At 39.6% G+C, this 27,183-nt stretch overlaps 1 protein-coding gene across 1 annotated transcript in view; it reads left to right on the top strand.

The window, feature by feature from the left end:
* Positions 1 to 27,183, top strand: part of RYR3 (ryanodine receptor 3) — a 507,628-nt gene that overhangs the window by 243,621 nt on the left and 236,824 nt on the right. Inside the window, exons 10-12 of the mRNA XM_055316631.1 lie at positions 2,672 to 2,828; positions 12,938 to 13,111; positions 16,880 to 17,001. Of these exons, the coding sequence (XP_055172606.1) occupies positions 2,672 to 2,828; positions 12,938 to 13,111; positions 16,880 to 17,001 (453 nt within the window). The remainder of the gene's footprint in view (positions 1 to 2,671; positions 2,829 to 12,937; positions 13,112 to 16,879; positions 17,002 to 27,183) is intronic.

The raw sequence follows: 27,183 nt of genomic DNA, 5'->3' as shown, positions 1-27,183 counted from the left end.
TGCACACGTGCGCACGCACACACACACACACACACACACACACACACACACGGGTGGGGTGGGGTATCTTTAAGACTTCTCTTTTGATTCTGAAACTGGAAGGCTTTCTTGCCCTGAACCCAGCCCCCAGCTCCTGGCTCCTTTGTGGTGGCCAGTCTATAAGAGGCAAGCTTGGCCATGTCTGCTGAAAGCCATCAAGCTGCTTCTCCCATTTGTGTTCTTAAACAGATTCTCTGAAACCAGCTACTGTCCCTTTTCTCGGTAGTTTTGTTGACTCCAGTGGAATGTTAGCTTTAAATGACAGACTAGTGGGTGTAATGACTCGAGGTAGAGAATATTAAAGCCTCACTGGAAAGGTAGCTATGAGGGAAACCTTATTTACTGGACTTGTCAGGAGTCATAGTGTATCCAGGTGGAGGGAACAGGAGGCTGAGCTGTGTGCGTGAGTGAAAACACGTGATCTCCAAACATCAGACTACAAGGGGGCATCCAGTAAGCTCTGGGTCATCATTTTTCTGAGAGGGATTGCACATCAGGCTAGAGCTAAACTTAACCCCTTGGGATAACGGAGGAGGCCCAGCTGTTCGCTTTTCCTTCTCTGCCCTTCCTGTCAACTCTCACCTCAGTCTCTCTCTCTGAACATATGTTCACAGTAAATGTCTCTCTAGTGAGGGTGTATGTATGCCCCCAAGGTGGTCCTCAAGATAGCCTATCATAGATCAGAAGAAAACGCTAGAACTTGCACACACACATAGATGCATTTACATTTTCTGCTGACAAACTCTTTGGAAATTACTGGTTTAAAGAATAGGGGTATTAAAGGAGCACCTACTTGGTACCTGGGCTGGAGCATCTCTATTCTCTTTCCAGCCGTGTTAAAATGCTTGCCCTGTCATCCTCTTGTTCTCAGGATGTTAAGCCTTGCTTAATGGACTTTTTTAAAAAGTCAAATTGGTATGTATATATAATTCCAGTTACGGTTGCTTATTTCCCCAGAGACCTAGCCATGAGATTTTTTTCTAACTTAAAATACAATGAGTTACAAATTATTCAGTAGATAATTTCTCCCTTAACTCTTACTGTAACTTGTGTTGAATACCAACATTAAGATGTAGGACCATCAAAAGGTTGCCACTCAACATGAGGTCTCCATTATCTAAATCATCTTATGTTGCTTTACATTCTTTCCACAGAATGTATCACACTCTAATACAAAAATACACAGACACACACACACATGCACACAAGCTTCTTTATTATCTGCCTCTCCCTGCCATGTGTAAGTTGCATAAATATTTCTACCATTTCCCTTGAAGATAGGCTTCTTTGTGGTAGTAAAATGTTTGAGTTGAGATAGAACATTAGGGATAGCTTTGCTTTTCCAGAAACGAGTTTCCCTTGAAAGGTATTCTTTTTTGGGGTTTTGTTTTGTTTTGTTGTCTTTTAATATCAAGAAACTTCAGTGGAGTGAAGGAAAAATTGGAAGCTTGGGACTTCTGATTATATTAAATCGCTGACTTATCCCAGGATCATCTTCCTTACTGGTGTTTGTTTTTTTTTTCCTTTTATTTTTATTGGAGTATAAATAACATACAGCGTTATATTAGCTTCAGGTGTATAATATGATTCAACAAGTCTATACATTATTCAGTATTCATTAAGATAAGTGTACACTTAATCCTCTTTATTTTACCCATCCCCCATCCACCTCCTCTCTACCAACCACCTGTTGTTCTCTGCATTTAAGAGTCTATTTTTTTTTTTTGTCTTTTTTGTTCATTTGTTTTGCTTCTTAAATTTCACATATGAGGGGCAGCCCGGGTGACTCAGCAGTTTAACGCCACCTTCAGCCCAGGGCCTGATCCTGGAGATCCAGATCGAGTTTCACATCAGGTTCCCTGCATGGAGCCTGCTTCTCCCTCTGCCTGTCTCTGCCTCTCTCTCTCTCTCTCTCTCTCTCTCTCTCTCTCTCTCTCTTTCTCTGTATCTCTCATTGATAAATAAAATCTTAAAAAGATTTAAATTTCACATATGAAATCATAAGGTATTTGTTTTTCTCTGACTTATTTCATTTAACATTATACCCCCTAGATCCATCCATGGCAAGATCTCATTCTTTTTTGATAGCTAAATAGTAGCCTGGTGTGTGTGTGTGTGTGTGTGTGTGTGTGTGTGTGTAGATCAGAAGAACATACTAGAAATACCTACACCCATATCTTTTTAATCCATTCATCTGTGGTTGGATGCTTAGGTTGCTTTCATATCTTGGCTACTGTAGATAATGCAGTAAACTTAGAGGTGCATTTATCTCTTTGACTTGGTATTTTTATATTCTTTGGGTAAATGCCCAGTAGTAGTATTTACTGGATCATGGGATAGTTCTGTTTTTAGTTTTTGTGGAACCTCCATACTGTTTTCTAGAGTGGCCGCACCAGTTTGCATTCCCACCCACAGGGCATGAGGGTGCCTCCTTGTTGATGTTAAGAGAAGCCACAAGAGAAGTACCATGCTGAGTTGTCAGGAGACCTGAAATCCTAGAGCAAGCCAGGAGGCTAGTATCTTGTCCCTTAGGGAAAAACCACAGAGGGATCATCAGTCTGCTGGCATACAGAAGAAAACCCAGGATAAACATTGAAGTAGACTGAGTTTCTTGTCTGTTTTCTCTGGACAGTTGGAGTGGCAGTAACATCAGATGGGGCCAGGCTTTCCGACTCCGGCATCTCACGACAGGCCACTACCTGGCCTTGACAGAGGACCAAGGCCTTATACTGCAGGACCGGGCAAAGTCGGACACCAAGTCCACAGCCTTCTCTTTCCGGGCTTCCAAGGTAAGGTGTGAGGAAGTGAACTTTGACCTCATTTAAAAAATGAAAGCTCTGAAACCGCCAGGCAAAACTGTGCCTCAGAGAAAGTGGGACTATAAGAGATAGAATTGGAAATTAGACCTTATGATAAACACTTTCTTCTTCTTCTGTCTTTTGAATCAAGTGTATAGGGGAATGTGTACCTTGGATGAAGGTTTAAATCATAAGAGAGGGCCTTCAAAGAAGAGTGGGAAGCCCCAAAAAACAAAAGGATCCCAGAAATGGGCACTGTTGTTCAGAGGTTAATAAAACATGATGTTCTTGTTTAATATATTCTAAGTTGTTTTTAACACTTGTAAGCATATGCTTCAGTCCTATAAGACAACAAAAACGTGGAGGCATGAGTTCAGTGCTACAATGTGTTTGAATCAAGGAAGCGGTTTCTTCCAGAAAAATGCAGAGAAGGCAAAATTCTGAACATGACCTCATCTTGCAGTTATTTATATTATACAAAGTCACCGGTACCGTCCTCATCCATTCCCTAGGTTGTCTTTTCTCTCCACTTCTCGTAGCTCTCACCCATCCATTCCCAGCCTTGGTTAAAAGCGGGCCATGCAGTAGTTTGGTTAAACCACAAACATGTAGCTTTGCTTTTTGATGTATATATAGACAACTGGTAGGGGTTTTGTTTTTGTTTTTGTTTTTTTAAGATTTTATTTATTTGACAGAAAACAAGAGCACAAGCAGGAGGAGTGGCAGGGAGAGGAGGAGAAGCCAGCTCCTCGCTGAGCAGGGAACCCAGTACAAGACACAATCCCAGGACCCTGGGATCATGATCTGAGCCAAAGGCAAATGCTTATCAGGCTGAGCCACCCAGGCACCCTAGACAACTTTTTTTTTTTTAAAGACTCATATGTTTAATGTCCAGTCAGGCTTTAAAAACTCTGCATAACTCAGAGCACATTTACCCTCAAAAGGCCTATTGCTATCTCCCCAAGTCCCCTCATTTCTATGCACATGGAGGCAAGCAGCTGATGGCTGAGAGTCATCGAGGTACCATGGGGACAGCCAGCATAGCAGAGCTGGTTGTAAAAGTCACCCATGAGTCACATTGTCCTATGCACTTGGCAATGTTGTTACATTTCATCGGAGTCACTATGTTAGAGGATTTAAATAACTCCCAGTGCAGCAGTATTCAGCCCAGCTCTGTTCATTTCAACATGGAAGGAACTGAAATTAAAATGACCTAGGCTCCACGGCAGGCCAAGATATGGCTGTGTTCACCCAGGAAATCAGGGCTTCCTTAGGATATGGTGTGGGTGGAGTATCTGGCACCTTAGATTGAGAAGCTGCACAAATGTATGGAGAAAGTATGGAGCAAGAATGTATGGAGAATACATCACTCTGCCATATGTAATCCAAAGAGCTCTTGGGAGAAGAATGCTAGGAATGCCTTGATCACTCTGGGGCTCCAGGTATATATGTTTACCTTGCTGGTGCAGGCTCTCCTCCTAAAGGGCACACCCCAGGGTGCTAGCCCTTACTGGGGAGCAATGAGGTTTCCCAGCAGAAAGTGACTTTGGGCTCTATTTTTCGACAGTGTGTGGGCATTGAGTCATCCTGCTAGCTCTTGCCTATTACAGGTGTTACATGATGGAGCAGATGGCAGACAGTCGCCTGAGATACCGTTTCAGGATCTGGGTGGTGGGTGGTGGCACAGGGGTTGGGAGAACTCAGCAGGAAGACTGAGGGAGGAGATCCTGTGTCCTTTGTGCCTTTGTTCCTAGGGTTAATGGGGGTGTTCACCTGATTCTCTCTGAATGTTGGAGCATCTAGAAAACAGAGAGACTTTCTGGTGAAGCACTTCTGGGGCTCGTGTGATCAGGGAAGCTCTGGGTTAGCTAGGCTGTGAGTCATTTGGCACCAATGGGCTTCCTGCTCTGTGTTCCTGTCTGGCTGCGTTAGTCTGGGACTGTCATGGTCCTAAGTGTGGGGCCAAGCAGCCGCAGGTGCGTATTAATATCATTAGCAGGCTGCCCTTAGGAGGAAGTGGCAGGTACCATGTAAATCTTATACACACAAACAGGGACAGGGGTGTGACGGAGCCTTCAGGGGAGGTGGGTGGCACTAATGCACTACAGTCATTGGTCTAGCCTGGCTCTGATGGAATCAAACCAAGTTCTTTAAGCAAGTATGTGAGGCATGTAGCTAGTAAGCAGAATTGTCTTGGTCGATCTTTATCCCTCTCCTTCAGCAGGGCAATCCAAGTCCAACTGGAGGTCTGGGATGTATAGTTGCCTCTGAACTACAGCATCACACCTTATTTCTTTAGTCTGGGGATGGCTTCTGGGTCACCTAAATCTGGCCTTGACTCCCATCTACTCTCTGTGAAACCTTGAATACAGTCCTTAATCTGGTTGCCCCTCATTTGAAATCTGTCATAAGAGGTGAAGATCTGACCTCTGCCTTTCTTTCCATCCTATCTATGTCACTTGGTCACAGTTGCCTTGAGCTCTGGCTTACTAAATATCAGCCCTTGAACATGTTCTTTTTTTTTTTTTCCTCATTGCTAAACCTATACCTAGAACGCCTTTTACCCTTCGTATACATCTCCACTCATGAACTCCTTTTCGTCCCTCCAGACAACTGTCAGATGCCCTTTATAGGAGGAGGGCTCCTCCATGGTCCTCCAAGAGGCCCCTGTTCATGCTTCCATAATAGCCATCACTCACTGGACTGGGAGCCCCTAGATAGCAAGGACCACACAGGCCCCCCCTTGTTGTACGCCAGCACCTGGCACAGTATGTAACATGTGATAAGTATGGAAATTGCTCAAGAGATACACGAATGTGGTCACACATTAAAATAACCTCAAATCCATTTCATTTTAACCCCCATCATTTTCAGAGAAGTATCCTGTCACCATTGTGTAATCATTTTGGATCCTAATACCCTCCCTATCAACATTCAAGGAGATGGATTCATTATTTTGAACATCTAAGTCAAATATATATGAACCTGATTTCACATCATTTTCCCATTGTCTTGACACTGCAAGGCCATTCACCAAGAGTTGTCAGATAATGTGATTTAGTATTGCCATGCCAGAGTAAATATTATCTGTTTAGATAGATGTCATGTCTCCACATCACTTCAGAGTGCTGAATTCCCTTCAGGGAAGAGTGAATTAGTAATGTTATATCAAGCCTTAGCACATGTAGCCATTTATTTTATAGCTATTTTTAATGACTATACCATAAGTCTTCAGTGGTTGAGATAGGATCTTAAAGTTTGCTTATTTTGCATAAGGATGTAGGGCTACCATTGTTCCCTATTAAAGGAAATTTTTCCTCAGTGTATAAAAACATGACATTCAATTGAGTCAGCAATTATCAAATATCTAGTATGTGCTAAACACTGTGTTCTTGGCCAAACATGACTTCCCTGTCTTTTAAAAACTGTACACTGCTCTCACTGCTGTGCACGGAAGGCATCTTTGTAGACTGGCCTCATGTGCCCTTTAACCTTAGCAGCTCCTGGCAGCTGGAATCAAGATGGCAGCAGGGCTCGTGGGACATCCCTTAGGAAAACATTGACTCTGTGCTTGCTTGCTCTGCTTCTTCACTGAGTTCTCAGCTGGGGATGGAGAAGGGTACAGAGGAAATAGGGAAAAGGGAAAGGAGAAAACATTTACCTTGAGATTCAAACATCTAGAGACAACAGTTGTATTTCATTTCAGATAAATTATATTTTTCATTGTTTTATCTTCCAAATTTTTATTTAAATTCTAGTTGGTTAATGTATAGTGTAATACTGGTTTCACAAGTAGAATTTAGTGATTCATCACTTACATATAACATCCGGTGCTCATCATAACAAATGCTTCCTTAATACCCATCAGCCATCTAATGCATCCCCCACCCACCCCCCTCCATCAACCCTGTTTGTTCTCTGTTGTTAAGGCAAATCTGTGATTTGCCTCCCCCCTCTCCTTTTCTTTTTTTTTGCCCTTCCCACACATTCATCTGTTTTGTCCTAAATGCCACATGTGAGTGAAATTATATGGTATTTGTCTTTCTCTAACTTATTCCACTTGGCCCAACACGCTCTAGCTCCACCCACATCACTGCAAATGGCAAGATTTCATTCTTTTTGCTGGCTGAGCAATAATCCACTGTATATTTATACCACCTCTTTTTTACCCATTCATCAGTCGATGGACACCTGGACTCTTGCTGTGTTTGGCTATTGTTGATAATGCTGCTATAAACATTGGGGTGCAGGTGCCCCTTTGAGTCTGTATGTTTGTATCCTTTGTGTAAATACCTAGTAGTACAATTACTGGATCCTAGGGTAGTTCTATTTTTTAACTTTCTGAGGAAACTCTGTACTGTTTTCCGGAGTGGTTATACCAGTTTACATTCCCTCCAACAGTGTAAGAGGTTTCCCCTTATTCCACAGCCTCATCAACCCCTGTTATTTCCTGTGTTATTAATTTTAGCTATTCTGACAGTCTACACAGTATTTTAAAATTTTAAATCAATTATTCTTAAGTCTTTATTGTTCAAAGTAGACCAAATAGAGAAGTAGTCAAGGATAACCCTGGGCTTTGAAGTAGAAGAAACCTGAGTGAGAACCCTGGCCCTGCTATTTACTTTAATGTCTCTTTTTTCTAAAAAATGGGAGTGAAGAAGTATGTGTTAAAGGGCTGTTGTGAGGATTCAGTGAGACCAGAGATGCCCTGGGAGTGTGTCTCCTTATCCATGAAACGGCAGTCGCGTTTCCTCCCTTAGACAGATGCTGTAGGAATTGAAGGAGAAAGATGGAGGAAAGAGCCCACTGGAGAAGCGTGCCTTCCCTAATGCAGATGAGTCTGGTCCCCCAGCACAGAATGAGCAGCAGAAAGCTTTCCTGTCTCCCCACCCCGCCAGGATCCTAGAAATGTCCTGCAGTGTGTGATTTCTTTAAGACCATTCTAAGACCTCATATTCTAGATTAGAAATTTAGAAAAGGACTATATTTGTGGAGAAGTGAACCCAGTGGTTATTTCTCAAGGGTTCTCCAGAGACACCTAGGAAGGGGCAGACTAACCAGGGCTTTCTTGATGGCTTATCAGCATCCATGAATGGGTCTTACCTTCCCATGTCTAACTTTCCCCTGAAACAGTTTTGGGTTCTTAAGTCTGTTGGAAAGGTACTTTGTTGTTCTCTGTGAACACGGGCAGTTTCAGTGTGTCAAATGACAAATTTCAGTCTAATTAATAAATGTTAATTAGGAGACCCTCCATTCCAGATATGCTAGATGCTGAAGTCATAGCTTAAAAATCACCTGCCTCTAGCCTTGCTTCTTCTCAATCTGTAATTCACAATGCTGCTGGAACAATTCTAAGATGCAACCCTATGTCATCCCCCTGCTTTTAATATTCTCAGTGGCTTGCCAACACTAGCTTTTCCCAAGAGGTGTTCCAAAAAATAATTTTATGAATTTTTTAAAGAAATTTGGCTGTACTCGCTGCATTATGTAGAGTTCAACAGGTTTTTTTTTCCCTGTTTTTTGCTTTTTATTGTAGGACTCCCAGCAACCTATATTATATAAGCCCTAATGTTCCCTTTGACTCCAGAAGAAGATAAAGAACTTGTTCAAAGTCTTCTTGTCCCAGAGAAAGTATGTTAATATTGCAAATTTGAAAAACATATGTATAGTACAAAGTACAGAGTCCTTGTTGTTCAAGTCCCTTCCCAGACCTGAACCACTCTCCTTGCCACACTACACCCATCTTATTAGAATGCAGTCCTCTTTCTTCTTTCCCACTTCTAACTCCTAGCCAAGCTCACGTCAAGTGTCAGTCTTATATAAAATCATTCCTAACTCTTAGGCACAATGAATTCTCTCTCCCCCAAACTCCTGTTGCACCTTAAATATAGACCCTGCTATCATTATTGCTTTGTATGTAGAACTTCTAAATTTTTTATGAGCCCAGAGCCATTTTTTTCATAGACTAATGACATATGTTTTCAACCTTTCAACCTCTTCTTCTAATAGCCTTTAAACAACTGAAACATTAGTACAATTAATGTTTAACTGTGCTAATGATGACCAATCAAAAAATTATGTTCAAATGACAGTCTTTGGAACTACCCCTGAATTTGGATTCTGTTCCATTATTTAGTTACAGAACTTTGAGCAAATTACTCAAATCTGCAAGCCTCAGGTTTGTCATCTATAGAGTAAGAAAAATGAAAATAAACCATTAAAAGGTTTAGAGAAAATGTTCTTAAAGTGTCATGCATAATACATATCATTTTGTGGGTCCTTGGTAAATTCATTGATGGTGTTGCTATTATAGAGTACTTAGCAAAATACTTTGCTCTAAGTAGGCACTAGACAAACACTAGTTGTAGTTCCCTTCCTTGTCCTAGAAATCATAAATCATTCTGGAGAGCAGCAACTTAATCATCTAAAACAGATATTTATTTGACACTTGTGATGTGGTCATGACCATCTTCTTAGTAAGTTTTCCGTGGAGACAGGAGATGATGATGATGATTACCCTTCAATACCAAGTATCCTATTCCTTTTTAGAATTGGCTCATCATCTAACATAGGAAGGGTTGATGGAAAAAAACAAATTGATGCCCACAGACCAACAAAACAAAAGCAAATTATTTGCAACCTATTTTAAGCAAAGACAAGCAAATTCCAGTCTTACCCTTGGAGAATATTCAATCTGGTAGGGGACAAGAAGCATGGCAGCAAAGGAATCATATCACAAAGGATGGTAAAGAGCCTTGAGAGAGGAGAAGGAAAGTGCCACAAGATCAGAGAAAATGCAGAGCTGGGTCTGGGAAGGGTTTGATGGATGAAATGTAAAGATGCAGAGAAGAAATAGGGGATTTCCAAGTAGAATGTGTAATATCGGTAAAGGCCCGGAGGAAGGGAACCTTGATATATCAAAGGAACATAGTCCAATTTAGTTAAAGCATATGGTATATATGAATTTTAGAAATGAAAAATGTGTCTTTTAGGAATTGGGGAGTTGATAGAAGGGAGTCATTGGATTAGCCCTATCATTTAGGAAGAGTCCATTTCTAGTAGTGGAGTACGTGCATATGGTGCCATATACACTTGAACATAGGGAGGGAAGCGTTTATGCATGCTCAAGTCAGAAGCTTACCAACCTGCTATCGGCTGAATCAGGCTTCTCCATATGGTCCACTCTCATTTCCTTAGTAGATCCTTGGTGGTGTTTAAGTTTGGGTTGAGTTGGCTTTAGTGTCAGTTTGTCTCCATGTCTTAATTTCTGGTGTTGCTCCTGTTTTTCTCTTTAATTAGAAGTGCCACTGCAGGGCAGCCCAGGTGGCTCAGCGGTTTAGCACTGCCTTCAGCCCAGGACCTGATCCTGGAGACGCGGGATCAAGTCAGGCTCCCTGCATGGAGCCTGCTTCTCTCTCTGCTGCTCTTGCTCGCTCTCTCAATCTCTCTCTCTGTCTCTCATTAATAAATAAATAAAATCTTTAAAAAAAAGTGCCACTGCAGTGACCAACATAGAACTTTGGGGGTGCATGCTGTTTTGTAAAAGCAAAGACATCAAGAAATGCCCCATTCTATAAACAGTAATGATCCATTGATTTCAGGCACTAGAAAAATAGATCCTAGTATTTCTCTTGTTTTAGCAAAGTCATATTTAAATAAACAAAATTGAGAAAATGAAGTAAATATAGTCATTGACAATTTGGGAACATGCACTATTTTAACTGTGAGCTCTTGGCAATCAGTGTAATTATTCATATTTAACAGTTGTAATGTGTATTCTTATGCTGCATTGCTAGTGGTTTAGAGAACAGGCTGGAGAGGAGAACTTTGGCATATATTAAGTCCTGTTACCAGCTTAAGTGTCTTCAGAACTAAGGATATTTTTGAAATGAACACTTGTGAATTGTTTTGAGAAATGAATGCATTCTTGACCACCTGCCTATAAAGAAGTCCCAATATATAAAATTCTATTTCCCATTGGCTTTTGTCTTAAAATCAAAGATAAGTTCCTTTAGAAATGTTCATTTTGAGAAATATCATATTTAAAAATCCAGTCAGTGTTTCAACACACATTTACAATAAGAATTTTCGGATCCCTTGGTGGCTCAGCGGTTTAGCGCCTGCCTTTGGCCCAGGGCACGATCCTGGAGTCCCAGGACCGAGTCCCGCATTGGGCTCCTGGCATGGGGCCTGCTTCTCCCTCTGCCTGTGTCTCTGCCTCTCTCAATCTCTCCATGTCTATCATGAATATATAAATAAATAAATCTTTAAAGATAAATAAATAAATAAATAAGAATTTTCTTGTAAAGTATTAACATTGCTCAAGATGATCCTGTAAATGTGCACAAAATAATTAACTTTGCTATTTTGAAGGTTTGGAGGAAAAGAATTCAGAACTGAAATGAAAAATATATTTGAGGGACGCCTGGGTGTCTCAGTGGTTGAGCATCTGCCTTTGGCTCAGGACATGTTCCTGGAGTCCCAAGATTGAGTCCCACATCAGGCTTCCTGCATGGAGCCTGCTTCTCCCTCTGCTTGTGTCTCTGCCTCTTTCTGTGTCTTTCATAAATAAATAAATAAATAAATAAAATCTTTTTTAAAAAAAGAAAAATATATTTGATAGAGAAAATTACATATATATACATATGTACATATGTATGTATGCACATATATGTGTATATATATATACATACATATGTTTATTACGTGATTGAAAGGCCCTGGATTCTCTGAATCAGGAAACCAAAAGTAATTGAAATCTGGCCATGCCCTTGATTCTTTTGTAGCGTGGCAAAAGGGGAATGTCCTTAAATGAACACATTTATGGTCTGATGTGTTAAGTACTCAGTGAAGGAATGAGTGTGCTGGGGAAGTACAGCAGGAAAGATTACTCTGCCCTCACAGAGAAGGTGGCCTCTGAACTGGGTGTTGAAGGTTGAGTAGGAGTTTAGAGCAGTGTGGAAGAACATGGTCTCTAGAGCTGGACTTCCTGGTTAAAATCTTAGCTCTTTCACTAGTTCTTAAGCGACCTCAGGCAAATTTCTCATCTCTCTATATCTTCATTTTTCCTCTGAAAAACTGGGATAGTATTTCAGCTACACACAAAGCTGTTATGAAAAGTTGACACATGTAAAGAACTTAGAACACTGCCTTGCCCATGGTAAGAGTTCAGTACGTGTGCTGCTGTTGCTCTATCATCAGGAGAGTAAAATGGTCAAAAGCAGAGGAAACAGCATGCTACATTTTTTATTCTGTAAAAAATTCAAAATGCTGTCTAGCTAATAGCACTTACAAATGAGCAACTTAATGCAAGATGTAGAGAAGAAATGGAAGTGGAATAAAAGGAATCAGAGGCCCTGATTAATGAGGAGAGGACAGGGTTACTGTGCACCCCAGGTTGGCTTCCTGACTCACTCTGTGCCAGGCACCTCAGCCTCTCCCCAAGTGGACACCCCACACGCACAGTAACTCCTTTTTCCATCCTGGAGGAAAGGTGTAGCAAAACAGTAGCCATTGAAGAATGAAAACCACTGATTTCAGCACACACCTGAGGAGGCCGTGAAAGAAAGGTACACTGATTACCCCATTACATCTGTGGGACAGTGACCCTTACCTGATCCATGGGTTGGCTTTTTCTGCCGATTCCTGTAAAAGGCATTTATATGATGTTAACAGACACATTTTTAGCCTTGAGTCAGAGAATTTATATCAGATAAGCTTTAAAATTACGGAAGATACAACTTGAGAAATAAGGTAATTGCCCAGTAAAGTGTTGATTATTATTAAGGGGCCTAAGTAAGGATGAGGAAAATAGAAAATATAATGGATACATATCAGAATTAAAAAGAAATACTACCAGCTGCCTCCCTTCCCCATGGATTTAAGCAATTATTAAAGTGGCTGAACCTTGGAATCCATTGACTTTACAGTTAACAGCAGATAAGGGAAACAAGTCTTTCCGAAATCCTGGTTTGGACAGGCATATCATGAAGATTTTGGTAGTGGGCTCTGTGGCTTACAAATTCTGCATAGGTGATTTGTTGTGTATATTGCATTTCTATTTAATCAGACATGCCTGTGTTTCATTTTCTGTGAAATAGGAAATCAAGGAGAAATTGGATTCCAGTCACAAACGAGATATAGAAGGCATGGGTGTTCCAGAAATCAAGTATGGAGATTCCATCTGCTTTGTCCAGCATATGGCCAGTGGTCTGTGGGTGACCTACAAAGCACAAGATGCCAAGAACCCCCGCCTTGGACCTCTGAAGAGAAAGGTGGGAGTCAGAAAGTGTGCCCAGAATTGTTTTATACTGAACTAGAAGCAACTAGGCAAGGAAAGTGATTATGAGAACCAGGCAAACATGATGTAGATTTACTTCTTACTATTTTTGCTATTCTGAAGAATTACTCTGTGACAGATTGTACTGCCTAATTAGTTGTTTTGACCCAGTGTTCAGTACAAAAAAAAAAAGTTAAATACATGGCAAATCTGTGAGGAGGGGGTAGCATTCAACACACTTTAAAATGTGAAGTGGCATACCGTTGGATTATTCACACCATTGTCTCTTTATTTAAGTGATAATCGAGTTACTTTGTGATTTTCATAATATAGAGACTAAATAGAATTGCTACAGAGAAAATGCAGATTGCATGACAAGCCCACAGGAACCAACATGCAGAAAGAGGAGATACTGTGCATTGATGCTATATCTACAGAGAGTATACTCTGAGTTGAGGTCCGTCACAGGTGGCTGCAGTGAGAAACTGGCTTGGATACACACAATGTCTTTTCATCAGAAAGTTGCTGTAATAGAGTTTCTTTTGGCAGGAATCAGAAAATGGATGCCAGGGGCATGGTTTTTCTTGGAAAAACTCTACCAGTATGGTAGTCAAGGCAGCCTAGAATGGGGTTCTAGAAGCCATTGTACACTGTAGCTTGGTTTATCAGCCTACTATGAAAGTGATGGAAAGTACTAGCTATTAGTAAGAATGGATGTTGGGAGCAAACAATAAGGCAGTGTCTTACTTTTGTATGAAGTAAAACATACCAGGAAAGTATCCAGAAATGGGAAACTAAAATTGTGAAGAGTAGAGAGAAAATAAATAACAAGCTACACTGACTAGATTAGATGAACCCAATCCTTTCCTCTATAAGCAATAATCAAAACTGGATAAAATACCAAACAAACAAACAAAAAAAACATTGAAGACTTCGACAACCAGGGCATCATTGACAAGGTCATTTTAGTGTGTCTCCTCCCATCCAGAGTTAGAGCCAAGATCCACAAATTTCACCTCTTTAAATGTCATTATTACCTTCATAACTATGAAAAACTATGACACTCTGGATGATATTATTGTACTCTACAGAGGATTTAATTTTCTTTTGATATGCCAGTAGGATAGTTGGGTTTTCGGCATCTATCTTCAGGTTGCCCTTATTTCCAGGAGTAGTTCATACTCCTGGAGTAGAGCCCCTTTGGGATTTAATCCCATCTTTGGGATTTAACTGAAAGCCTATTAAATTTTCAAGGGCTGTTTCAACCTGAGGGACCTTAAACCCTAACCTTGGCCTCCCTAGGACTCTCATGCTCTTGACATTGCTGCATTGCTCCACCAGAGAAGCATTGTAGGCTTTCTGTTTGCTATCCTGGCTTCACAGCCCACTCTTGGTCAGCTTAAGGGGAAACTGCATAGAATTTCTGGTTCATGTTTCTACAGTTTCCTCTGCTCAAGAACCTAAGCCCCATTTGTCCCGGAAACGCTGGCTGACCTTATCTCTCATCTGTCTCTCCAGCCCAATGAAGCAAACACAAAACTTTATTCCTTGGTGCTGTAACTCAGTAAATATGCTCAGGGGCAAGTGGAGACCAAGGTGTGGTTCATGTAGTACACTCACATTCTAGCTGGGATCTTTACCATTCTTGTCCTGGGTGCCCTGGTTTTTAAAGCCTTCACATGCTTTTGGTTTTGGTGTGTTTGTTTTTTGGTATTTTATCCAGTTTTGATCATTGTTTATAGATGAAGGGATTGGGTTTATCTAATGTAGTCAGTGTAGCTTGTTATTTATTTTCTCTCTACTCTTCATAATTGTAGTTTCCCATTTCCCTGCCTTTCTCTTCCAGGACCATAGTCTGTATATTCATTTAACAACTGCAATGTGCATGTGAATTTGGAAGGTCCTTTTGGAAACCCTAAATGATGTCATGATGTCCGGCCCCTGACAGGGCTGCCCTGCTCTATTTTGTGAGGAGCAGGTTAAGTTTCTTTCTAAAAATAAAAAGGATTTTCAAATATATATTAAGGATTTTATAAAACAAAACAGGAACCTAGAAAAACCAATGGAAAATAAACACCGTGAAAAACCTAATTATAGCTCACTTTAAAGGAAGCGTCTTCTTTCCCATTCCCATCTTGGGATTCTGCTGTTTTCTCTTTAATTATGGAAATCCTCCAAAAGAAAAAGAAGTGGGCTGCAGTGATCAATAGGGTACATAATAACAGTGTTCTAATAGCTGCATTCCCCCCATTTGTCATTACTTTCGTGTTTGGCTGACCAGTTTGAATGTGTTATCTGAACAAGCAAAATCTAAGGATTTTGGTCTTTAGGGACCCAAACACTGGGACTGAGGCCAAAGTAAACCTAGTGGCAATGTTCAGTGCACCGTTGTTAAACAGTTGCTGAGAAGTTCTGACACAATGGTTCTGAAACAGCTGATGAATCCAATACGAGGAGTGTCCTTGGCTAACACTTAAGCTACAACATGCAGATGGGGTACAAGGCCTTTTATCAAAACTGAATATAAACTTTTGCAAGCCAGTATTCTACTTCCTTTATGAATTCATTATATTAGGACACAATTTCAGAAGAATAAATAGTAAGAGATTTTTATGTGGAAAGGAAAAGAAGTTTCTTCGAGCTAAAATCTAGAAAGACCAGAAACCCTTTTTCTAAACATATTTGCTGGAGCTACATGTTTTATGTCATTGATTCCCACCCAACACCCCAGGACCTACAGATGGTCTTCTCTTCACTTAACTCACCTCAAGAGAGAATCATATCAGGCACTTGAATAGGGATTTAACTCTAACTTAAACTAGATTCAAGCCATCCCAGTTAATATCCACATGCACTTGACCCTTTCAAGGGGGAAAAAAAAAACAAAAAAAAACTGACCTCCGTATCCAAAGCAGCTAGCCCTACTGAAAAATTGTATCTTGATGTCACTTTGTGATGTGATCAGTATGCATTCTTAGCTTTTAAATGACTGATTTGAGATCAGTAATATACTACCTTTTAATAACACATTCACTGAGGAGCTCCTAGATTCTGGGAAACATGGTACGTAATTTATATGTAAATCATTTAATCCTCGAAACGACCCTACAGTTCCATTTGATGGTGAAGGTGAAGCAAAGAGAAGTTAACAAACTTGCTTGAGATCACACAGCTGGGAAGTCACAGAGTAGGACTAGAACTCACATCAACTACAACCGGTGCCTTCCAAGGCCCTCCTTAGCTTCCATAAGAAGTAAATTACTACATTGAGCTGCTTCCTCAGTTCTACGGTCAACAGTAGCTGTCCTTTAGGAGAGGAATCCAAGCCTGATCCCAGTGGAGGGTTTTTCTTTAACTTGCTTTTTTCCCTCAATTTATCTCTAGAGGTAAAAGGCTCTAAAAAAAGTGACTTTTTCCATTTCCAAGGGTAAAGTTTTGCATTCATTTCAAGAGAAAAATCTGTTATATGTTTTTACCTTTTCAAATTGGCCATCTAAGCCTAAGGAATTTACTGTAACTCATACCACGGAGGCACATAAAATTTTACCTTCATCAAAGCACTGTGTCTCAGGAATGATTCATATGTCAGTAGTAAGGAGTATGGGCGAAATAACTTTGTTAATGTCCCATTTTCAAGCAGACGCAGGGAAACCCAGTTGGGGAGAAGGAATACGAGGGATGAGGAAAATACTGCAAGAAATGTTGATTGTCCAGCTATGGAGTAACGTGTAACTGGGCCTGGTGTCCTTTGCTCTGTGGGTAGGTCATTCTCCATCAGGAAGGCCACATGGATGATGGGTTAACACTGCAGAGATGCCAACGTGAGGAGTCCCAGGCTGCTCGGATCATCCGGAACACCACAGCCTTATTCAGCCAGTTTGTAAGGTACAGAGCCTCCTTCCCGTTATCTGTTAGTTTCTACTCTGCAGCCATCCAATACCACCTACCCGCCCCCTTTTAATACCGTAAGTTTTCAGGAAATTATGAAAAACCGGCAAAGAGTTTTACCACAGAGAAGCTTGAGACTGAATCTTATTTCTCAGTAAATGACCTCCTACCAGCTTCACCCTTTGCCCAACAAGTGCTGAAGCCCCATTGGGGCTCAGTTTGATGTCATCAAATACCCAAGATCTCCTCCCAAAAATTAAGTGAACAGTGCCTGAAGCACTTTAAATCCCCTTTGTACTAGTATGTGAAGAGGGGAGAACTGGATCTATACCCTTTGTGCTATTTTGTGCTCTTTAGAAAAGCTTTCTACATCATTCAGAATGGTTGCTATGGTTTTGATCCAAGTGGATTTGTGTTAAAAGCCTTGGGTGACCCACCTATGGCTGGGACTTAAATGGGAAAAGTAACTGAACTGCCTGCTTGGATCATAATCCCCTCAATGCCTAAATAATGCTGCCAAAGCAGAACCCCTTGGATTGTGTTCACCAATTACCATGAGAGATGGATTCTGTTGTAAACAGTGCAGTGTTCCAAGCCATCCTTCTTTTGTAGGAAAATATCTCTAAAGCCAGGGGGCTTAAATTGTGTGTGTGAATTTGCATGAAATGAGAAACGTTTTTTAAACCTTTACTTTTCCTGTTGGAATACTGTGATCTAAGCAATGTGTTAGTTAGGGTATAGGCTAAGTTGCTGTTGCAGTTCCAGATACATTTATTTCTCTTCTTAGTAAAAGTATAGGGTAGGCAAGGTCAGGCTGCTGAGGCTCAGGTTCCTTCTATCTTGCTGCTCTGAGATCTACAGTTTCTTAAAGGGTATCTGTGGGCCAGCACAGCAGCATCACCTGGGAACCTGTTAAAAATGCACATCCTCAGGCTTCACCTCAGACCTAATCAGACATCTGGGAAGTAAGACTGCAGGAAATTGTGTTTTGATAGGTGCTCCAGTTGATTCTGAAGCATGTGAAAATTGACAAACCATTGTCCTGGAATAGAGGTCTTACCTTGGGCCATATGTTAGACTCGTCTGGAGAGCTTTCAACACCCTGATGCCTAAATGCCATCTCATACCAATTGCATTAGAATTTCTGTGGTTGGGGAGGTGCCTGGGTGGCTCAGTTGGTTAAGCATCCACTCTTGATTTCAGCTCAGGTCATGATCCTCAGGGTTGTGAGACTGGAGCTCAATGTGGAGTCTGCTTGAGATTCTTTCCCTCTGCACTCCTACCCCTGCTCTCACTCATACGTGCTCTCTCTCTCTCTCTCTCTTTCAAATAAATAAACCTTTAAAGAAAAAAAGCTTTAAAAAAGAGATCTCTAGAATCCCTGTGGTAGGATTCAAACATCAGGTTTTAATTAAACCTCCCCAGGGGATTCTAATATTCAACTCACTGACACCACTGTATGTTTTCTTCATCTATATAATCAAAAGTAGCTTGTACTAGCACCATTTCTCAGGTCTTTACTGGAGAAACAAACAAAAAAAATGGTGGGTAGGGGGGTGGGTTGATACAGGGAAGAAATAGGAAGTGATAGAAGGCAAGCAATTTTTTTTTAAAGATATGACCTAGAAGTAGGTCACTTGTTCTTGTACTCTACTAGCTACAACCAATCACATGACTATACCTAGCTGCAGAGAGATTGAGAGCTATAACCTCTGATTGGTAAGCTGTGTTCCCAGTACCACTGAGGGCATCCCATTACCAAAACAGAGAAAGGAAAGTAGACAATGAGGTATTACTACCACAGAATGGAACCAAGGCCTGTGAGTCAGTCATTCCACTGGCTTCCTGTGATCCCTAAACAAAGTACTTCCTCCTTTCTATGTCACATCATGTCCAAACCTGCTCCCCTTCTTCAGAGAAAGGATATTAGAATAAATAGCTTTGTATATGAAGAAAAGATAGCTATGTGCAAACATGAATTTTTCATGAAGTCTGGACTATTGCCAGAACCATTACCCTAGAGGTTGGATAGCTTTATTTATTTGCCTCTCAGTTCTCTAAAACCTTGCCCATGTGTCTTACTTTAAAGTTAGTGGTCCCTGCTTCATACATATACAAAAATTAATTCAAAGTGGATCAAAGGACCTCATTGTAAGACCTAAAACTATAAAAACCAGGAGAAGCAAACATAGGCTTATATTTTTATGATGTTGGCTTAGGCAATGGTCTCTTCAATATGACACCAAAAACAGAAGCAACAAAAAGCATATAAACTGGACTTGATCAGGCAGCCTGGGTGGCTCAGCATTTTAGCGCCACCTTCAGCCCAGAGCGTGATCTTGGAGACCCGGGATCAAGTGCCATGTCAGGCGCCCTGCATGGAGACTGCTTCTACCTCTGCCTGTGTCTCTGCCTCTCTGTGTGTCTCTCATGAATAAATAAATAAAATCTTTTAATAAACAAACTGGACTAGATAAAAATTAAAAAAACTTTTTTTGCCACAAAGGCACCATCAAGAAAGTAAAAAAAAAACTACATAATGGGAAAGAATATTTCAGGTCATATATCTGATAAGGGACTTGTATCTAGAATAAAGAGTTCTTACAACTCAACCTTAAAAAGACATATGGACCAATTTAAAAAATGGGCAAAGATCTGAATAGACATTTCTCCAAAAATACTCAAATAGCCAATAAGCATATGAAAAGATGGTCAGTGCCATTAGCCATGAGGAAAATGCAAATCTAAACTACAGTGAGGGAACACTGTACTCCCACTAGGATGGCTATAATTAAAAAGACTTAAGTGTGAGACAGGATGTGAAGAAGTTGGAACCCTCATACACTGTTGGTGGGAATGTAAAATGTTGCAGCCATTTTGGAATACCACCTGGAAATTCCTCAAAAAGTCAAACATAGTGTTACCATATGACCCAACAGTTTCACTCCTAGGTTATATACCTAAAAGATATGAATCAGGTCTACTCAAAAACTTGTGTACAAATGTTCAAAATGGCATTCTTCATAATAGCCAAAAAGTGGTAACAACCCGAATGACCAGCTGATGATTACTAAAATGTGCCATATTCATACAATGGAGTATTACTTGTCCATAAAAACGAATGAAGTACTGATATGTGCTGTTTATGGTAGGATTCTACTTATATTAAATATCCGGAATAAGTTGTTCTATAGAGACAATATGTAGATCAGTGGTTGCCTAGAGCTACAGTGGTTGTAGTGGGCAGGGGGAGTGACTGCTAATGGGTATGCGGTTTTGATGGAAGCTGATGAGAAAGTTCTAAAATTAATTAAGGCGATGGTTACAAAACTATGAATATACTCAAACCATTAAGCCACTGAATCGTACCCTTTAAATAGATGATTGTGTAATATGTGAATTATATTTTAATAAAGCTATTACTTTAGAAAGTCAGTGGGAGTTACATACCTGACAGTAGGAAAATCATTTTTAAACAGCTTTATTGGGTTATAATTTACATATCGTAGAATTCTTCCTTTTTAAGTGTGGAACTCAGTGAATTTTAATAAGTTTACCGAGCTGTGCAACCATCACCATAATTCACTTTTAAAACATTTCTATCACCCAAAAAGATTCCTTATGCCTATGGCAGTATATATTAGTTTCCACCCCCAGCCTTAGGCAACCAATCATCTGGCTTTGGTCCCGATTTAATACATTTATAAGTTAATTTATACAATATATTGCCTTTTGATCCTGTCCTTTTCCCTTTGCATAACATTTTTGAGGTTCATCCCCCATGTAATGGGGTTCTGTTCCTTTTTATTGCAGAAGTGTGTGTATGAATATCTCATGTACACATACACATATGTGTATATATATAATTGTATATATGTGTGTGTGTGTGCACATGTGCTTATAGAGAGAGATCTGTCTAGAGAGAGAGATAAGTATAGATACACCTCACATTCTGTTTGTCAGTAGAGGAACCACGGGCTTTTTCTATTTTTGCTTTTTATCAGTATTGGTTTCCATAATATTTGTGTAAAAATCTTTGGATCTGTATTTTTCAATTTGTCTTGGATAAATACCAGGAAGTGGGATTGCAAAGTCATATGTAATTTGTTTAACATTTTTTTAAAAGATTTTTTTTTTATGATAGTCACAGAGAGAGAAAGAGAGAGAGGCAGAGACATAGGCAGAGGGAGAAGCAGGCTCCATGCACCGGGAGCCCGATGTGGGATTCGATCCCGGGTCTCCAGGATCGCGCCCTGGGCCAAAGGCAGGCGCAAAACCGCTGCGCCACCCAGGGATCCCTTGTTTAACATTTTTATATTTTTATGATAAAATACACAAAGCATAGCATTTACCATTTTAACCATTTTTAAGTGTACTATTTAGTGATGTTAACTGAATTCAGATTTGCCACTACCCATCTCCAGAAATTTTATATCATTTCAAACAGAAATTCCATACCCATTAACCAATAACTCCTCATTCTTCTCCACCTCCACCCCAGCCCCTGATAAATATTATTTGACTAACTTAACTGGAATCATATAAAATTTGTCTTTTTGCGCCTTGCTTAGTTCAAGGCTCACTTATATTGTAGCATGTGTCATAATTTCATTTCTTTCTAAGGTTGAGTAACCTTTCAGTGTATATAAATACCACATTTTGTTTATCCACTCATCCACCACTGGACATTTAGGTATGCTTAATTTTTTAAGAAACTGAAAACCTGCTTTCCAAAGAAGATATGCCATTTTGCATTCCACTCAGAAATACATAAAGTTCTAATTTCTCCACATCCCTATTGTCTGACTTTTGATTGTAGACACACTAGTGGTTATGAAGTGGTATGCTGTTATGGTTTGAATTTGCATTTCCAAAATGACTAATGATTTTGAACATCTTTTCATGTGCTTATTAGCTATTCATATATCTTCTTTAGTCAAATGTAATCAAGGCTTTTGCCTGGTTGGTTTTTTTGTTGTTTTTTTTTTAGTTGGATGGTTTGTCTTCACACTGAAGTTTAACAGTTCTTTGTATCTTCTGGTTGCAAGTTTTTCATTGATTCATGATTTGCAGATATTTTCTCTAAGTTCATGGCTCTTCTCATTTCCTTGATGTATTTTGAAGCACAGGAGTTTTCATTTTGGTGAAGTCTAATTTAATATAACTTTTGTTTCTGGATTGTGCCTTCGGGTGTCCTAAGAACTCTTGCCCAACACAGAGTCACCGAGACTTTGTCCTGTGTTTCTTCTGAAAGTTGTAGAATTCAAACTCTTGCATTGGGTCTGTGATCCATGTTGAAGCAATTTTTGGATATGGTCTAATAATTGAAAATTTTTTTAATGGATCATATAGATACCTCAGTGTTCCAGCACGATTTGTGGGAAGGCTGTCCTTTTCCCCATCACATTGCCCTGACATCTCTGTCAAAAGTCAAGTGACCATAAATTTAAGTGTTTATTTCTGGACCCTCAATTCTATTCCACCAGCTTATCTACCTGTCATTATACCAAACAACACTGTCCTGATGAACATAACTTTGTAAGTATTGTTATCAGATAGAGTGAATCCTTTAGTTTTGTACTTTTTCTCAATTATTTTGGCTTTTCTAGGTCCTTTGAATTCACATATAAATTTTAGGGTGAATTTGTCAATTTTTGCAAAACAGCCTGCCAGGATATTGATAGAGAATGCATGAACCTTTAGATCAATTTGGGGGGAGAACTTTTATCTTATTATACTGAATCTTCTAATTCATGAATATGTAATATCTCTGCATTTATTTACTCTTTTTGAATTCCTTTCAGCAAGATATTACAGTTTCAGGATTTAAGTCTTAGACTTCTTCTGTAAAATCGATTCCTAAGTATTTTTGATGCCACTACAAATGGAATTGTTTTCTTAATTTCTTTTCAGATTGTTCACTGCATGCATAATGCTGAAGGAATAGAAATTGAGCTTTTTAAATATCAATCATGCATCCTGTGATTTAACCAAAAATTTTTATTCTAGTGGATTGTTGTTGGTTTTTTTTTTGGTGTAGATTCTTTATGTACATACAGGATCATATCATCTGTGAATAAACAAAGTTTTATTTTTTTGCCTTTCCAATATGGATGCCCTTTCTTCTCTGCCCCCCTCAGTGATTTCAGTGGCTAGAACATCCACTATAATGAGAAATCAAAGTGGAAAGAACAGACACCCTTGTCTTGTTCCTGATCTTAGTGGGAAAATATTCCTTCTTGGGTTATAAAAATGATGTTCACTCTAGGGTTTTTATAGTTGCCCTTTATTGGGTTGAGTAAGAGGTTTCTTTTATCTTGAATGTGTTAGATTTTGGCAAATTCTTTTTCTTTGTCTATTGAGATCATCATATGATTTTGCCCTTTATTGACATAGTTACATTAGAAGACATTACATTAACTGAGAAATAATCTCAGTTTAATCTCTCACCATTAGGTTGGATTTCCTGTTTCTCCTTTAGTTCTCTCAACTTTTGTTTCATTTATTTTTGGTGTCTGTTGTTGGGTGGCTATATGTTCCTAATAAATATATCTTCCTGATAAACCAACTATTTTATAATTAGAAAATGTTTCCCTTTTTTCCCTATGAACATTTTTTTATCTTCAAGTCTATTTTGTAGAGCCACTCCAGAGGTCTCACATGGCAGATTATGGTTACTGTTGGCATGGTATAAGTTCTTCACTCCTTTTGTTTACAACCTGTTTGTGTCCTTGGATCTATACAGGATTTCCTATAGAGAGCATACATTGAATCTTTTATTCTAAAGAAGATTCTGATAGTCTCCTCCTTTTATTGGTGCATGTAATCCATTTATGGATAATGTAATTATTTAAATTGTTACATTTATGTCTGCCATGTTGCTATCTGATTTTTATATATCTCATGTTCTTTTTGTTTCTTCCTCTTTTATTGCCTTATTTCTTGTTAGATATTTTCTAGTCTACTATTTTAATTCCTTTGCTGAGATATTTGGTTGGTTTTTTTTTTTTCACTACTTTTTTGAGTTATATTCTTAGTGGTTGCTCTGGGAAACTCAGTATGTATTTAACCTGTGACTCTACCTCAAATTAATACTAACTTAACAAGTAAAGCAATTTTGCTCCGATATTCTATTCTCACCTTCCTCCTTCTGATAATATTGCCGTGTATATTATATCCTCCTTTGTTAAAATCCCGGCAATACAGTTTTACAATTATTTTCTTTTCCATTTGGGTTTTTAAAATATAATCACAAAAGAGAAATGAATATATTTATACCATATTTTATATTTACCTACATAATTACCAGTATTCTTCATTCCTACATGTGAATTCTGGTTATATCTGGCATCATTTTCTGTCAGCCCAAAGGACTTCCCTTAGTATTTCTTGTCAGGCATACTTGCTTGCCTTATAAGTATTTCTTACAAGTGTTTATCTTGGATTTTGCTTTCTGCTTGCACAAAACCTCACATTCAGCCAGAGATGAGTGGATAGTTAGGTTCCTCTCCAGTCCTTCCTGAACATGTGTGTGGCCTAACTTATGGTCTGCCCCACCTTATTAAAATTTCTTTGTTCTAAAGCTGGAGGAAGGCATGAGAACAGCTTTAGACTGAAACACCATGGACTCCTACTGTTTTTACCAAGGCTCATTACTAAAAAATTTTTTGAAAAAAATTATTTCTCAGTTTATTGTATGCCTTTGGTCAGTTTCCAGAGTCCTAAAACAATTGTTCTTGATGGTTTTGCCCAATTCTATCATTATTTTGTGGGAGAGAGGGTTTCCTGAGCTCCTTACTCAACTGTTCAGGATGTTCCCCCATCAGTGAGGGAGTTCTTGATTCTCCAAGCCACAAGTTGTTTTAGAAGAAAGGAGGACTATTGAAAAATAAACCCGTGCAGCATGGATGTGGGCTGCAAAATCCATAGTAGAAGTTTACAAGAGCTGGGAAGTGAAGGCTAAAAGAAAAATAATTTATAAGTAGATTTTCATCTCCTATATTTCTTGAGGAGCCAACAGAACATGCTGTGTACAGTGGAAACCAGAAGGAGGGGGTTGGCCTTCTGGGAAAGCAAATTAAAGTTAAATGAATAGGGAAGGAAAAGAAAGAACAATGAAGAAGAAAGGTTAAAGTTTGCGTGTGCTGTCTCATTGTCCTCTGGTCAGTTGCTGGGAGCTGTCCAATAGGACACGTGAATGATGTGGGAGGTGAGGGAGTCTGAGAAATCCTGCTGACGAGTAGATACTCTCCAGCTGTCTTGAGTTTAACCTTAGGACGGAAACAATGCATAAATAATTGTGTTATGGTAATAGTATGGTAAATATTCAGAATCCCCTGAGATCTTACTTGAACTAAATAAAAGAAGTCCTTGCAAAGATCTGAGAATATAGTAGGGCAGTGGCTGAAGGTAGGGAATGAGAAAAGGCTGACATGAGCTGGGTACCATCGTAGTTAGTTTTGAATCGAGACACCATCTTGTTCCTATCTTGGGTACATCTGGGTCTCTTCCTCAAGAGGAGACTGAGAGCATCATCAAGCCATTCAGAGGTCATGTCTGTTTCTCCACTGTCCCCATTGCCAGGCCGGTGGGCGGAATGTGTTCTGTTTGAGGAAAGGAAGGATCTGCCTTAGTCCAGTGGAAAACTCTTATATTGAGGTGTCTTGAAAGAACAAGATGAAGCAATCTAACCATGAGAACCCACAGAACAAAATGAGACCTAGAGGGCCCTGGCAATAATATATTGTACCTTTCCTATTTCCTAGGTGGAAAATTAAGCACACGTGGCTTAGAGGTACTCCAAATATCATGGGTTCATGGCAATGATTATAACTTGAATTTGCAACCTCCTGCGTGGTTGCCCTTTCAAACTACAAAAATGCTAACAAACCTCTTTTATCTTTTCATCTTTTTTTTTTTTAATCACACAAACACTCTTAACTGGTGTCATTGTTTCTAAAACACTCAAAATGTTAAAAGTTGAGGCAGAGGGGACTCTGTAATTAGATCAGACTTAGGGAAACTGTATTCTTTTTTTTTTTTTTTTTCACTTGAATCTAGAATCAGGAAGTCATTCTTGCCTGGGTTTTGTATTTCCAAACCTTCCCCTCATGTTATCACAGCATTCTCTTTCCCAGTCTTTGTATCCTATAATATCTTGGATAGTCATTGGTGAGCATTTCTGGAGCATGGACCAGGACATTTCCTCCGTAGGCCAGAGCACATACTGGTGAGAAGGAGCTCCTTGCCTGGAGTCCACTGGTGTTCTGTCCTCATTGCATGGACTTGGCATTCTTGCAGACAAAATTGGAATTGTCACTTCATAACATGAGTGTTCTTAAGACTTGTTAAGCCTTTGCTTTAGGCCTAGATAAGTCTTTTCTTAGCATGTATCCAGGTTAATATATAACCAAACACACTATAAACACAGAGGAGAATTCCTTAGAAATTGACCCAAGGAAAAACCCTCACATTATTTATACATTCAACCAATTCTTAGCTCACTGGGCCAGTGATGCAGATTAACAGGGGCTGGGTCCATTTACCCCTTTCCTCCTCTTAGTTTTTGCTCCCCAGAAGGCTCACCAGCATACTCATCAAGGGCATGGGAAAATGAAGGCTTGTTTTGCCATCTGTGGAGGTTTGTGATGTCTCTGTATTGATAGGATTTAATTACAAGACTTTTTGAAAAATTATGCCCAAGTCAGAGGAACAGAAACACACATTGAGGATAGAAGGACCACAACATAGAGAGCAAGAGAGATAGAGGGGGATATGAAAGCAGAGAGGAAGAGAAATGGGGAAGATTGCTGAGACAGAGGAGGAAGGGCACACAGGAAGTCAGGAGGAGACATTTACAAATGCGGAAGAGGGAGCTGGGGTGTACACGCACACACAGAAAACCTTTAAGAGAAAAACACATGCAAAGGCATGAAAAACATGGGAGATAGAGAAAGAAAGGAAGAGAGAAGATGGAAATACAGGGGGAGGGAGAGACCCTGGGCTAGAAACCCATCCAACCTTATGTTTAACCTATTCCAAGAGGCACCTGTGAAAGTTTGAGAGAATATGAGTTAATTTTTTTAAAGATTTTATTTATTTATTCATGAGAGACAGAGAAAGAGAGGCAGAGACATAGGCAGAGGGAGAAGCAGGCTCCCTGCGGGGAGCCCAAGGTGG

Source organism: Nyctereutes procyonoides, unplaced genomic scaffold, assembly GCF_905146905.1.
Source record: "Nyctereutes procyonoides isolate TBG_1078 unplaced genomic scaffold, NYPRO_anot_genome, whole genome shotgun sequence".
NCBI lineage: Eukaryota > Metazoa > Chordata > Mammalia > Carnivora > Canidae > Nyctereutes > Nyctereutes procyonoides.
This window is presented reverse-complemented; position numbering and strand designations above follow the sequence as displayed.